Source organism: Chiloscyllium punctatum, chromosome 8, assembly GCF_047496795.1.
Source record: "Chiloscyllium punctatum isolate Juve2018m chromosome 8, sChiPun1.3, whole genome shotgun sequence".
Classification (NCBI taxonomy): Eukaryota; Metazoa; Chordata; class Chondrichthyes; order Orectolobiformes; family Hemiscylliidae; genus Chiloscyllium; species Chiloscyllium punctatum.
Genome location: NC_092746.1, coordinates 93,366,601 through 93,379,432, shown reverse-complemented (window position 1 = coordinate 93,379,432; position 12,832 = coordinate 93,366,601). Strand labels below are relative to the sequence as shown.

At 36.6% G+C, this 12,832-nt stretch overlaps 1 protein-coding gene across 1 annotated transcript in view; it reads left to right on the top strand.

Annotated features, from left to right (window-relative positions):
- Positions 1 to 12,832, top strand: part of LOC140480759 (kinesin-1 heavy chain) — a 101,330-nt gene that overhangs the window by 66,419 nt on the left and 22,079 nt on the right. Inside the window, exons 17-23 of the mRNA XM_072576101.1 lie at positions 251 to 368; positions 2,085 to 2,146; positions 2,328 to 2,437; positions 3,016 to 3,117; positions 3,428 to 3,488; positions 3,604 to 3,675; positions 11,506 to 11,610. Coding sequence (XP_072432202.1) covers positions 251 to 368; positions 2,085 to 2,146; positions 2,328 to 2,437; positions 3,016 to 3,117; positions 3,428 to 3,488; positions 3,604 to 3,675; positions 11,506 to 11,610 — 630 coding nt within the window. The remainder of the gene's footprint in view (positions 1 to 250; positions 369 to 2,084; positions 2,147 to 2,327; positions 2,438 to 3,015; positions 3,118 to 3,427; positions 3,489 to 3,603; positions 3,676 to 11,505; positions 11,611 to 12,832) is intronic.

Genomic DNA, 12,832 nt, shown 5'->3' with positions numbered 1-12,832 from the left:
TATGTTTTTCTACCTCCTGCATATGAAATTTATTTCTGGCCTGTTGTAGTTATAACTGTGGATCATTGGACTGCAAAAACACACAAGCCTACAAATTAAAATGGTAATATTCATTTGTTTCATTTCATAACAATATCCAAAAAGAAAGCTCCACAAAAATTATTACGTTGTCTCTCTTTACCTCAAGGGAAAAGAGACTTGTTCATTTTTATTTAAACTATAATTTTTTCTTTTAAATCAATGATACTAGCATGAAGCAAAGATCAAGTCACTTACAGAATATCTACAGAATGTGGAACACAAAAAGAGACATCTGGAAGAGTCTGTTGATTCATTGAATGAAGACTTGGTCAAGCTTCAGGCGCAAGGTATGTTTGAGTCTTAGTTCTGAGCAAGGGTATGTTTTGTTGTACCATGTAGCATTTTTGTAGAAATCTTAGAAGTAGAATAGTTTTGCGGTTTGTAGGAATATTCTGATGCCAAGTGTTCAGGTGCACTATTGTAAATTGTTTGCTTGATTTTTTAAAAAAAATTTCTCTTCCCCGGTCCTAACTACCACCACCTAATTTCCCCTACTTACCTGTGCAGTTGTCTACATTTTGCCAAGAAATTGTTTATCGTGGTATAAATTTGCAACAGAATTGTAGTCTTAAAATTTTGAAAGCAGAATTTTTTGAAGGGGTGGGTGGGGGAGGAGTAAAATGAGGCGGGTAACTATGTAATTTCATGCTACTGGTGTCCACATCATTAATGGAGTGAACTGCTCACAGTTGGTGAACATCCTCTTCAGTTACTTGAAAGGCCAAGATTGAGAGGACTACTAGAATCCATACAGACTTTGACCTTCTCCCCCTCCCCCCTCCCCCTCTCTTTATCTTGCTGCAAAAGTTCGAAGTACTAAATGCTAAAACTTAGATAGAGATGTCCTCTTATTCCTTTGCCTGCAGTGGCAGAATGCTGTCTCTTCTATGCTGGCCATTCAAATTTAAGAGCTTACCCACTGTCAAGGGCGGCACGGTGGCACAGCGGTTAGCACTGCTGCTTCACAGCACCAGAGACCCAGGTCCAATTCCCGCCTCAGGCGACTGACTGTGTGGAGTTTGCACATTCTCCCCATGTCTGCATGAGTTTCCTCCGTGTGCTCCGGTTTCCTCCCACAATCCAAAGAAGTGCAGGTTAGGTGAATTGGCCATGCTCAATTGCCCATAGTGTTAGGGGAATGGGTCTGGGTGGGTTATGCTTCGGTGGGTCGGTGTGGACTTGTTGGGCCGAAGGGCCTGTTTCCACACTAAGTAATCTATCTAAAATAATCTAAATTAAGGTAAAACTTGGGTGACTGCTTGCAATATGGTGTGGCAGTAGGGCCCCTACTTGATTCCAATGTCAAAAATGCAGCTCAAATTGTCCTTAGGTCTTGAGTAAATTAAGTCTTCTCTCCTTTTGCATCTTTCTTAAAAAAAATTAGAGCTCTTAATATTTGGCTAGTTGATCTTGGTCTCATGGCATCCAGTGCCTGGATTAGGCACTGTATTTAATCAGGTAGATTGAAAGGGCAGGAGGAAGCTTGTAATTACTTGATAGGGAAAGAAAGGTAAATCTGGTAGATGGGGTTAGTACTGCAGATAATTTTGTCAGTGGGGTCAGCTGGGCTCTGCAATAATTCTCCATTTCAGAGGGTAAACCGACAGACATAGCCAAGTAAAATTTTAACAAGGGAGGTGGGGGTGTAGCAAGGTATTGTTCACAGCTAGATGTAGTGATGGTTTGGATTTCAGAGCCAAAAAAATTCTTTGAGGTGGGGCCAAAGTCAACTCTCAGCAAGATGGTTGTAAATTGTTTCAGCTTGCTGAGGAATAGAGGCTAGGAATTTATGCAATTGGTTGCAAAACAGGCCAAAAACATTATTGAAAATCTGAATTCTATTATAGATCCAATCTATCATCAAATATGACAGTTGAGAGAAAACGTAGTCATGAAAAACACATTAATGTTCAACAGTTTATATTTTGAATTTATCAAGTTTCTGTAATTCAGATTTGATGAAATTTTAAAGGATTCAAGTAATGAACTTTTTGAATTTACAGAAAAAGTACATGAAATGGAAAAGGAGCACATGAACAAAGTGCAGACTGCCAATGAAGTGAAGGTAACTCCTTCCTTTGGAACTGTAGGAATTAATTCTTTGTGTACTATTTTGCTCTGGTCCTTTGTGATTATTGTGCAGGTTGTATGTTCACTTATCACTTGTATCACAATATTTTGACTGTGTATATTGTTAAGGCCTCACCTTGATAAATAATATTTCTACTATTCATTTCTAACTACAGAAAGCTGTAGAACAACAAATGCAGAACCACCGGGAGGCCCATCAGAAACAGATCAGCAGTTTGAGGGATGAAATCGAAAAGCAGGAAAAACTCATTACTGACCTTCAAGAGTATGTGTTTCATTAGTATTTAACCTGCAATATTTGAATTTATAAACAAATTAGTTGAATTTTTTTTGTAGGTTTTCAGCAACACTTTTTGGTGTATGGTAGTTACCTTTTTCTGATCCTGGGCATCACTTGGCACTTGCTCATTGATTTAAAGTCGAACTGTAATGTCTTAGACATGCACACATACAGTTTGAAATGTTGAATGAAGTATTGACACCCCATATTATTAAATTTCAAAAGTCTCATTCAATAAAGTTTGCTATTTTGGGCATCTTTTGTATCAAAATTTGTTGCATTAGCAGAGCAAATTAATCCATTCTTGCAACAGATCCTCACTTCCCCAGAATTACCTTATATGTTGGCTGAGATTTTGAATAAAAGCTGAAGTTATCCTGAGCTGGCCCCTCTGTGGAATTACTGACTATCAATAATTTTCTCCTGATTGAAGTGCAGAAGAGAATATAAAATCTTCAGACCTCGCTAGTGTTTTTTGCTGCTTATTAGTTCTGGATTGCATTAAAATTGTTTACAGCTAAAACAAAACATTCTGTTCATTTTCTTTTTCCATTTGACAACAGCCAAAATCAGAAAATGATGTTAGAGCAGGAGCGTCTACATGTAGAACATGAAAAGCTAAAGACTGTTGATCAGGAAAAAAGCCGCAAATTACATGAACTGACGTAAGTAATATGAATGTTTTCAAATGAGTGTTTTCATATGAACGTGTAGCTGAATTACAGCACTACTTTTTTTTTTAAAAATCAGATTTTGAAAAATTACTTAACTCAAAAGTTATACTATTGAAATCCGTTATTTTGAAACAAATTTTAGTTAACATGTTAATGTACTAAAATCACAAAGTGCTCAACCACTTCTCTACTTTTTAGACCAAGAATAAAGCTTGATATTTATTCTAGAATCATTGCTAGTGCATGTACTATGTCTTCATTCATGTAAATATTCTGAATAATACAATGTATTGCGATGTAGGATTATGCAGGATCGACGAGAACAAGCAAGGCAGGACCTCAAAGGACTGGAAGAGACTGTGGTAGGTTAAGTTGAATATGCAAGTCTTGGGTTTAGATTTTATTTTAGAAATTCATTCTTAAACTTTTATTGGGCAAGGATTAATCTGTATGCTGTCACTTTTTTTATTTCTGTAGGCAAAAGAACTCCAGACGCTTCATAATCTTCGGAAGCTGTTTGTTCAAGACTTGGCGACCAGAGTTAAAAAGGTATGGAAACAGTGACTTTGATTTCTAGGTCAGTTGTACATTTGTTGGAACATGGAAAGGGAAGCCCATTCACAATTTGTAAACTAATTATATTTTCTCTCCTATCATGGGTATCAATTAGAATGTACCGAAGTAGAACAGAGCTTAAGCAGTATGTTGAAAATTTGAATTTGGATCATTAAAGCTGGCCTACTAAAGCATGTTTATTGAAAAGTAGCTCCTTTGCAGACCAGAAGAGACAGGAGTAGAAGTAAGTCATTGGAATGTCATGTCTGCTCCACTGTTTAATAAGATCATGGGTAATAATAATCTTCAACTTCACTTTCTTGCTATTGCTAAGTAATCCTTGATTTGCTTACTCATTCTGTAAGGAGCCTATATTCGCATTGACCTTTTTTTTTTAAAAGGAGCCCCTATTTGCTTTTATATAGCTTTCCTCCCTTTTTTGGCTATTAATGTTGGCTTTTAAAACCTTCTCAATCCACCAATACAATATGTACAGATCTAGCCCTTGTGCAATTATCATGATTTGTATATGTAGCTTTGACTATTTGTTATCATTTTGCATGTGCTATGGCTAGTCATATACAACTCAGATTTGTAATCTGCCACAATTTATGATCAAACGCTTGTGAAACCGTGTCATGTGACCTAGGCTGAACATAACATCGTAGTGTCTTTCACATACCGTACAAAGATCTCAAACTATGATATTTTACCTTAGTTCAAGTTAGGATAACTTTGAATTTTCATTGATCATGCTGTTGTACCATTTATTCCTTTCCAACAATGTGTTGTGTGAACGTGGTTCGGTGGTGACAGTATATGAGGGACAAACTGTGTGGATCAGTCTTTCAAACCTAAGAGATGCTGGTGAGGGCAAGCTATTACCTTGAGAAGGAACAAGTAGATTTATAATGGCTATCCAAAATTTTTGGTTAGCAGCTTTGTATTTAATAATTGTGGTTTTCACTGGGCAGGAAGTGCATGGTGTAAGACCATTACCACCTCTTTTCACTATCCTCAGTCTAATGTGTTGAGCACTCCGGTTCTCTTAGGTATTGTGGAAGAGTGCACTAGTGTATTGCAGGCTGTTGTCATACTCAATTTGATGATGAACACCAAGCATACTGAATATGGCAATTAAATCTGTCAAAAGCTGTTGCACAAGTGGTATCTTTGATTTGTCTCTGAAAAGGGAATTTCATGAAATAGCCAGTCACCAGGATGTAGTCATGTCCTTGGACATGAAAATTTTGGTAGTGACCTTGCACTACATGTCAGATGGAATTTTGTGTGGAGTCAGTTAATCTGTATGATGGCAAGCCACTAGATTCATATGCAAACCTCTTAGTTCACACAGATGCCAGAGCTTATGTGTATGTGGTCAAACATGATTTAGTGCAGAGCATTGGATTAATCACTCGTTTGCCTTAAAAATTACATTTTTGCCACGTTCTAGTTCATCTCTGGTTATAAAAAATGTTTGTTCAAGGACTTGCCCAATGTGTTTGAGCAAACAGCCGATAATCATTTTGAGCTGTTGCAATTGGATAGCATCAGGCATGACTTGCTGAATTAGTACTGCTGGCATTGGCCGAAATGAATGAGATTGCTGTGGAGATTACCTTCAAACTCTGATTTGACTATCTACTTGTAAGTCTAGAAGAATACCTTCATTCTTAGTAGAGTTTAGAACTCTGCCGAAACATCAAGAAAAATCCTCAGAGCTTGGTTTTAATTATACTTTGAAAATCAAAGGATGCGATTTCACAATTGGATGGTATAGTCTTGGAATACATGAGAATTTTTTGACAGGTCATTTCCAATGGTTTGTGCTTTTATAATCAATGAGTCACTGAAAAAAAAATTCAAAATTAATAGCAAATGGAGGGTGTAGGAAATGTCGGTAATTTTTTTTTTAAATTTAAAAAAACACTCTGTACCTGAATTGACATGCCACAGCTGTTACCATCTTATATCCTTGGTATCAGTAGCTGAAACTACATTTTAATTATATTGCATGAAATGCTTGTTGAATAGGTCCATGTGGAAACTTTGTATTTCGCAAAGGGGAGCAAGTGCTTATTTTTTGGATTTTGGAGTCTGAACTATTGTAATGACTTGAGAACCAAATGCAATAAGCTTGTTACCCTGTAGTAGACATATTCTGAGGCCTTTCTGGAATGTGTTTATTTCCACAATATTGAAGAATATACTTATTGGGTGATGAAGCATTTTTGAGAGATTGAGATATATGTTGCCCTTTTCAGTCTTCCTGTATGGTGTGTCTTTGCAGAGCAAATCTCAGGAGATAAAATTTAGAATATAAGGAGGTAAAAAGTTCAAGATTCAGTGATATTTTTGTAATTTGCCTTTGTCTTGTGGTATAATTTTCTATTTTGGTAACATCAGACTTGATACTTTTTGAAGAATGTATCAATGCAAAGAAGTTGACTTGCCTTAATATAAAATTTTTGGCTGCTGAAAGCTTTTATCTTGTTTTCTTGCAACCTCAATGAGCTGATGGCAGTTTGTATCAAGTTGTTGATTAGTTTTCGCGGGAACTGGAATGTCTTCTGCAATAGAGACAAGCTCGTAAATTGTCTAATACGATTCATGTTGTTGGAATATGTCTCAGCGAACAGATAAGTCAAGCCAATCCCGAAAGCTATTTTAAAAGTTTTGAGTTCCTGTGTCTTTAGGGAAAGATGTATGGACTGATGCTTATTCTCAGCATCAAGCTGGAAAGATACTTTGTGTCTGGAAAAGTTGGGATTAAGATCTTGCACGAACTTATTTTTTGTGCATTGTTGAGTCACCTTGATGTAAATGTGCAGTGTGTTGTGGACTAGACCAAACCCTCTTTAAAATATATCAAGGAGATTAGCCTAAATCTGAACTTTTACCTTGTTAAAGATGAGTGTTAGGTGCCGCCTTCTAGATGTGATTTGATTGGTCAAACAACTAGGCTTTAAGCAAAACACTTTATTATTACATAACCGTTTAAATACAAGCCAAAACAAGAATTGGCATGAACTGTATTTTAATTCTATTAAAATAATTAACTAAATATATAACTGCTACTCCAACATAGCATCATCCCATAAAGGGATCCTTGGCAAAGGCAAATTCAGGAAACTATTTCCCCACTTGCCATCTCCTCCTTCAGTCTAGGCAAGACAACATTGACAGAAGGAATCTATCAGCAGAGATCATTTCAGCTTTCTGTTGCTGCAAAAACTTTAACTAGCAGTTTCAGCCCCAAAACTCCAATTTCTAGAATTGAAAGCAAAAAAAACCCCAGGTCTGTGAGACTGACTCCATCCACTCCTGCTGCTTTTGTTAAAGAAAAAGCTACTTGCTCTTCTTTCCATGAAGTGGATATCTTAGCACCAGGTTTATAACATCTCTCTTCAAGAGAAACAGGACAGAACAAATGACTCTTTGGTGTAATTCTATGATTTATGTTTGAAGATGGCACTTGTGACGAGATGTGCCTCAATCTGTGTGATGTTTGACTTTCTAGATCGAGTTCCAGTTTGAGCTTATCCTGACTGTAAATGCTGCGCTTCCAGTGCTTGTTTGGGCAGTCTCTTTCAGATGTGGTACTGCATCACTATTTCAGTTTGCCAGAAGAGTACACTGGGATTATTGATTCATTAATACAGTTTGGGACCTATAGTGTTGAATGGATATATTTGTTAACTTTTGGATCATAATATGGCAATCTGTGCATGATGGAAGGCCCCATTGGAACAGCATGAAATACTTCAGAGGTCCATCATGAGCTATATTGGCATTAAAATACAGAATGCCAATGCATGAGATGGAAAATCCATTATAAATAGTTAGAAGCACAAGAATAGGAGGAGTCTGTTCAGTTCATCAAACCTGCCTCATTACTTAATATGATCGTGGCTGATTGAATACTTCAATGCCTTTTATCATGTCTCCAAAACCCTTACTTTGTTGATAATCAAAAAGTTATCAATCTTTAAATACACTCAAAAGACTGATTTTCCCCTATGAAGTTGAATTCCAAAGATTTATCACCCTTTGAGTTAAAAAGACATTTTCCTCCCCTCAGGACAACCCTTTATTTTGAAATTGTGCTCTCATTTCTAGATTCCCCAACTAGGGCAACATTATATCTGGCATTAACACTATTCCTTAAGCACTATGTAGACTTAAATGAGAACCCCTCTCATGCTTCAAAACTCTGGAGAATGCAAGTCCAATTTGCCCAGTCTCTCTCCGTAGGTCTTTGTCATGTTGGATTTCAAAACATTGTGCTAATTTCTCAAGAGCATCTCATGGAAGATGCATAATGGGATAATATGCATTCTTGGACCAATATGTCACTCTTGGCATGTAGCACATTTTGCCATTTTCATTGGGCTGTGCCACTTGGATAGAGGTGAAACGTTTAGATTTTCTGATGGCATCCATGTGTGTCACCATATACTTTGACATGTTGCAGTTACCTCTTTGTCTTTTAATGAGCCTGTTCACTTGGATGGAGCTTTGAGAATACATTTGGTAATGTCCTTGGTTGGCAGTTGTTCACATGCTGTAGTGGAGAATTGTATTGTACTTTTGGTTTCTGTGGCCACTTCAATTTGCATTTAGTACAGTGTCATCTTGTAGACCAGAGCTTGCACATGGCACAAAATGTTGGACACTGGATGAGACAGTCCAAATCAAGATTTGAATATACTGTTCTTGATGGATAATAGTTGCAGCATCAAGTACCTACAGTGGCTTCAATAAACGTTTCTCCTCCTCTTTCCTCCCTCTCCCCCCCACCCCCCCAGCAGTATGTTGATGGTATAATCTTGAGCATTGCCCAGAAGTGCCTTTCGGGAAGGTAGGGGCAATGACCAGTTCCACCAGCTGTTCAGCTAGGTTATCTTTGGTGTAACCACATGTCTGATTGGTACGCATATATTCATTGGATTTTTGGTGTATGACATGGCCTCAAGGGTTTGCCTTAAGTTGATCTTCTAGGACTTGGAAAACCTTCCTTGAACCTTTTTGGTACCAAATTGTTGTCACCACCTTCTAGTCCCTGCTTGCTTTTCCTACTTGTGATTTTCTGTGTGAACACATTCCCCTCAGTCAGGTTCACATTGGCTCAGGTATCTGAAAGTTTATTGATAACTAAATGTATACTCAAATAAGTCTGAATGTCATATTAATAAATTCTGGGTTATATGCTTATTTTCTATTTCTGTTACATAGTTGGCTAGCAGGCTGACACACAAATAAATGTGCAGAGGACTAGATCTGTGGTTATCTAGTTGTCTTGGTGTCTTTCCGAAATATGTGCAAGAGTACATGAGATATAGTATAATTTCTATAGCAAATTTAAACCAGTAATTTTACCCATTAATTACAAGAGTTTTGATGTTGATTTCTTAGTCAGACTCTCAAAAGCACTCAAATCTATTTGTAAACTTTGATCATCAGAACAGGGTATCTTGTTCCTGTGAGTGGGATAGTTTCTAATTCAAGTACTCCATTTCTGTATCAAAAACCAATTGGCCAGGTGTGAATTTGTTCTAGCCCATTCCCAAAAGAGTAGCCTTTACTACACCATAGCAGTAATTTATTTTCTTGTGATTGGTGATCCTGTGACTGATCAGTGGTGCTAGCTTATTTGCGTATGCGAGTACAGAGGGCAATTTGCATTGTGAACTCTGTCCCACTAAGAGCTGTTTCGAGGCTGTCCAATTTTTTGGTACACTTGATTTTTATTTGCTGGCAAGTGAAGTCAGTGTTAGCCCATCAGACAAGACTGGTTTGAAAACCACATTCCAGAACAGAGTATGGTTTCTACCTATTCATGCCGTCAAGTTGCTTACGTGTTTTATCTTTAATGGTATAAATCTTAATTGTAGAGGCCCTGAGTGTTTTGTTTACTAACACTCATTAATTTAAAATGAGTTGTGTAGATATTGCACTTCCTTGTAACTAACTATAACTTTTAAAAGCGCCTAAATAAACCATGAAATGGATATATGGTATGAAGCCTAGTAGCTGATTCAAGTTTCATTAAAAAATGAATTAAATTTTTTTTATTGAATTTACTATTGTCTAGTAATGTAGAGATCCTCTGGTGTTCAGGATAAAGTATTCATAAGTTATAGAAAACAATGTTATTTAAGCGGGATGATCTGTGACTTGCACAACTCCTTTTTATGTTAGCTGAGACGTAATATTAAATTGCAAGTTTGCTTACCATCTTTCAGGTTATCTTCTAGATGAAATTTCTATTAGTGAAAATATTGATTATTTGGGCTCTTGCTGTGTACCTTTTTTTCCTGTTGGATAAATTTTTATTCTCAAGATTTTGGATTTTCCTGCTGCTGGCTGAATTGCATTAGTTGTAAAAGTGTTGCTGCCCAGTGTTAAAATTGAGCTGTTTCAGTTTGAACATTGCAGTTAATTTGTGTGACCCATTTCCAGTTTGAAACAGCTGGTTCAATTCCGAGGCCAGAAAGTGTTTAGAACTGAAGAGCTGTATTGGGTAAAGACGGACGGCAGATTTCCTTTCCTACAAGAACTCATTAGTTCTTAAAATCTGGCAGCTTCATGGTCACATTTAGTGATATCAGTTTCTTGTAACAAAGTTATCAAACTGCCGTGATAAAATTTGACCATGGATTCTCTAGATTATTAGCTCTGAAGCACTGACCCAATAACATGCCACTGTGCTGCTATTAGTTCAAAGTGACTTTTACTACTGCATTTTTAGCCCTTGTGGCCACTGATCATTTTAATTAATAGCATTTGGAATGTATTTCATAGCACTTTTTAAATGATGAATTACTCAGTTTAGTATGAAGTCCAGTTTCCATTTTGTACAAATTAACATTAAAAATTATTGCTTGATACCATAATACTCCCCAATGAATCTTCTCATTTGTTCTTAATCCTGAAGAATTTTACAAAAGATTTGCAAGGATGCTATCAGAACTGAGGTGACACTCGCCCGGAAAGGTTGGGGCTCTTTTCCTTAGAAAAGAACACTGAGGTGTAGCTAGTGGTCTTTGAGTCAACCCTATCAAATTCCTTTTACAAATGAAGATATTTTTCCCAATTTGTGGAGAGTCTTAAAACTGGAACTCATATGGAGGGAATTTTGGAGAAAACCTTTACCTAAAGAATGTTCGAAATGTGGAGCATGCTACTGCAAGGAATCATTGACCATAGCTAGCATAGATGCATTTAAGTGAAAGTTAAATAAGCATTCAGGAGAAAGTAGTAAAAGCATATGCTGATAAGATTAGGTGGGCGAAGGCTTGTGTGAAGCACAATTATTATGTACATCAGATAGAAGGAATGGCCTGCTTCTATGCTGTAGATGCTATACAGATGTGCAGTTATCCTCTTGGAAGTAACTTTGCATGGACAGTTTATTTTTCAACTAGTAGACTCAATGTTAAGTGTACTGCAACATTGTTCAATCTGTCACCTGCTTTCAGTTAGTACAATAAATCGCTAATCTAAATGTTACACTTTTTGTTACCTTTACAGGTTGGTCTGCTATAATATGTGTTTAGTTAACCCGATTGAGGACACTGTTTCTAAAGTGCAAACTTTTAAAAAAACATGTTCACTGTAACATGATTACATCACCAGCAATTTAAGCACTGTTTCTAAAGTGCGATTTTTCTATGATGCAGGGTTGCACAAGAATGCAACTATTGCATTATAGAAGAACTGCCTTTTTAATAAATTATTATATTGTAATTAAGTTGTTTTACAGTATTAGACTTCCAGTTGAAGATGTCTGAATAAGTCTTTATCCCTGTTTTATTCCAGAGTGCTGAAATGGATTCTGATGACACTGGTGGTAGTGCTGCACAGAAGCAAAAGATCTCCTTTCTTGAAAACAACCTTGAACAGCTCACAAAGGTTCATAAGCAGGTAAATCAAAGGTGTTAACATTTCTGCAAATGTTTTTACTTAAACTCAGCATCAGATCTATTTATATGCTTGTTTGATCATTTGTATTTAGAAAACAGCAGCAATAACAGCTTTAAAATTGTGGAACATGCTAATGGGGACTGGATGCCATGAGTCAAACTTCCAAAAATTAGAAACTGACTTAGGCTTTTTTTCCCTTTTTAAAATTCATCTTCATTAGATGGTGCTATTAAATCACAAGATTTACAAGAAAAAAAAATCAACTTGTACAATAACTATTTCGATAGGATATCTATCGAAGTAACTTTGCATGGACATTTGAGAATGTTGCATAAATTCATTGCAATTAGCCAAAGATTTATGTTGCAGCCTATAGCTGCCAAGATCCACCTGCATAACTACAGCAGCTATAGTTTTTTTTGTCTGACACAAGAACAATAATTCAGCGTGCCAGGACTTGCATTTAACTCTACTAATTTCAATGCTAAATTACTGAACAAAACCCCCAGGGAAACCTGTTTTAAGAATAATCAGAAACAAAAACAGATTGCTGGAGAAATGCATCTGAAGAGAAAGCAGATTCAATATTTTGGGTCCAGTCACCCTTCAGAATTGATTGTATCTATGGAAAGTTATATATGCTCAAGATCATATGAGCTAAAGGAGTAAATGATAGGTGGAGAGCAAGTTAATGCTGTACAAATTTAAAACTGCTTTAAATCAGAAGGGGTGTTTGATTTGGAAATTAGAATCTACGAACAGTAACAACTGATCCTCTTGATCTTAGTTTGTAAGCACCTACAATTATTTTGACATTGCTAATTAGATTAGGATTTGCACTCTATGTAGTCCTAGGTGTGGCTTCTGAGTTGTGACATTTAAAGCCTCAAAATTAAGGTACCATTGTCCTTTTTACATTTGTAATTCTTTCTTCTGGTTTGTCCTGTTTGTTTTTGTCCTGGAGGTAAAGAATTGCCTATTAGCTGTTTTGCTTCCTTGATGGACAAACCCTGAAACAGAACACCTGAGACTGTAACTAAATAACAGGTGATTGTGGTTTTAAAATTCGAAGAATCCAATAATATGTTCAGCCCAAAAAAAGCTTGACTGTTTGAATTTAAACCATTTCCCCACAAAGACAGGCCAAGTTAGTAGTTATAGAAGCAATTAAATCCATCAAACTGTGCAGTATGCAATCCCTTTTTTGTCTTTCAAGATTTGT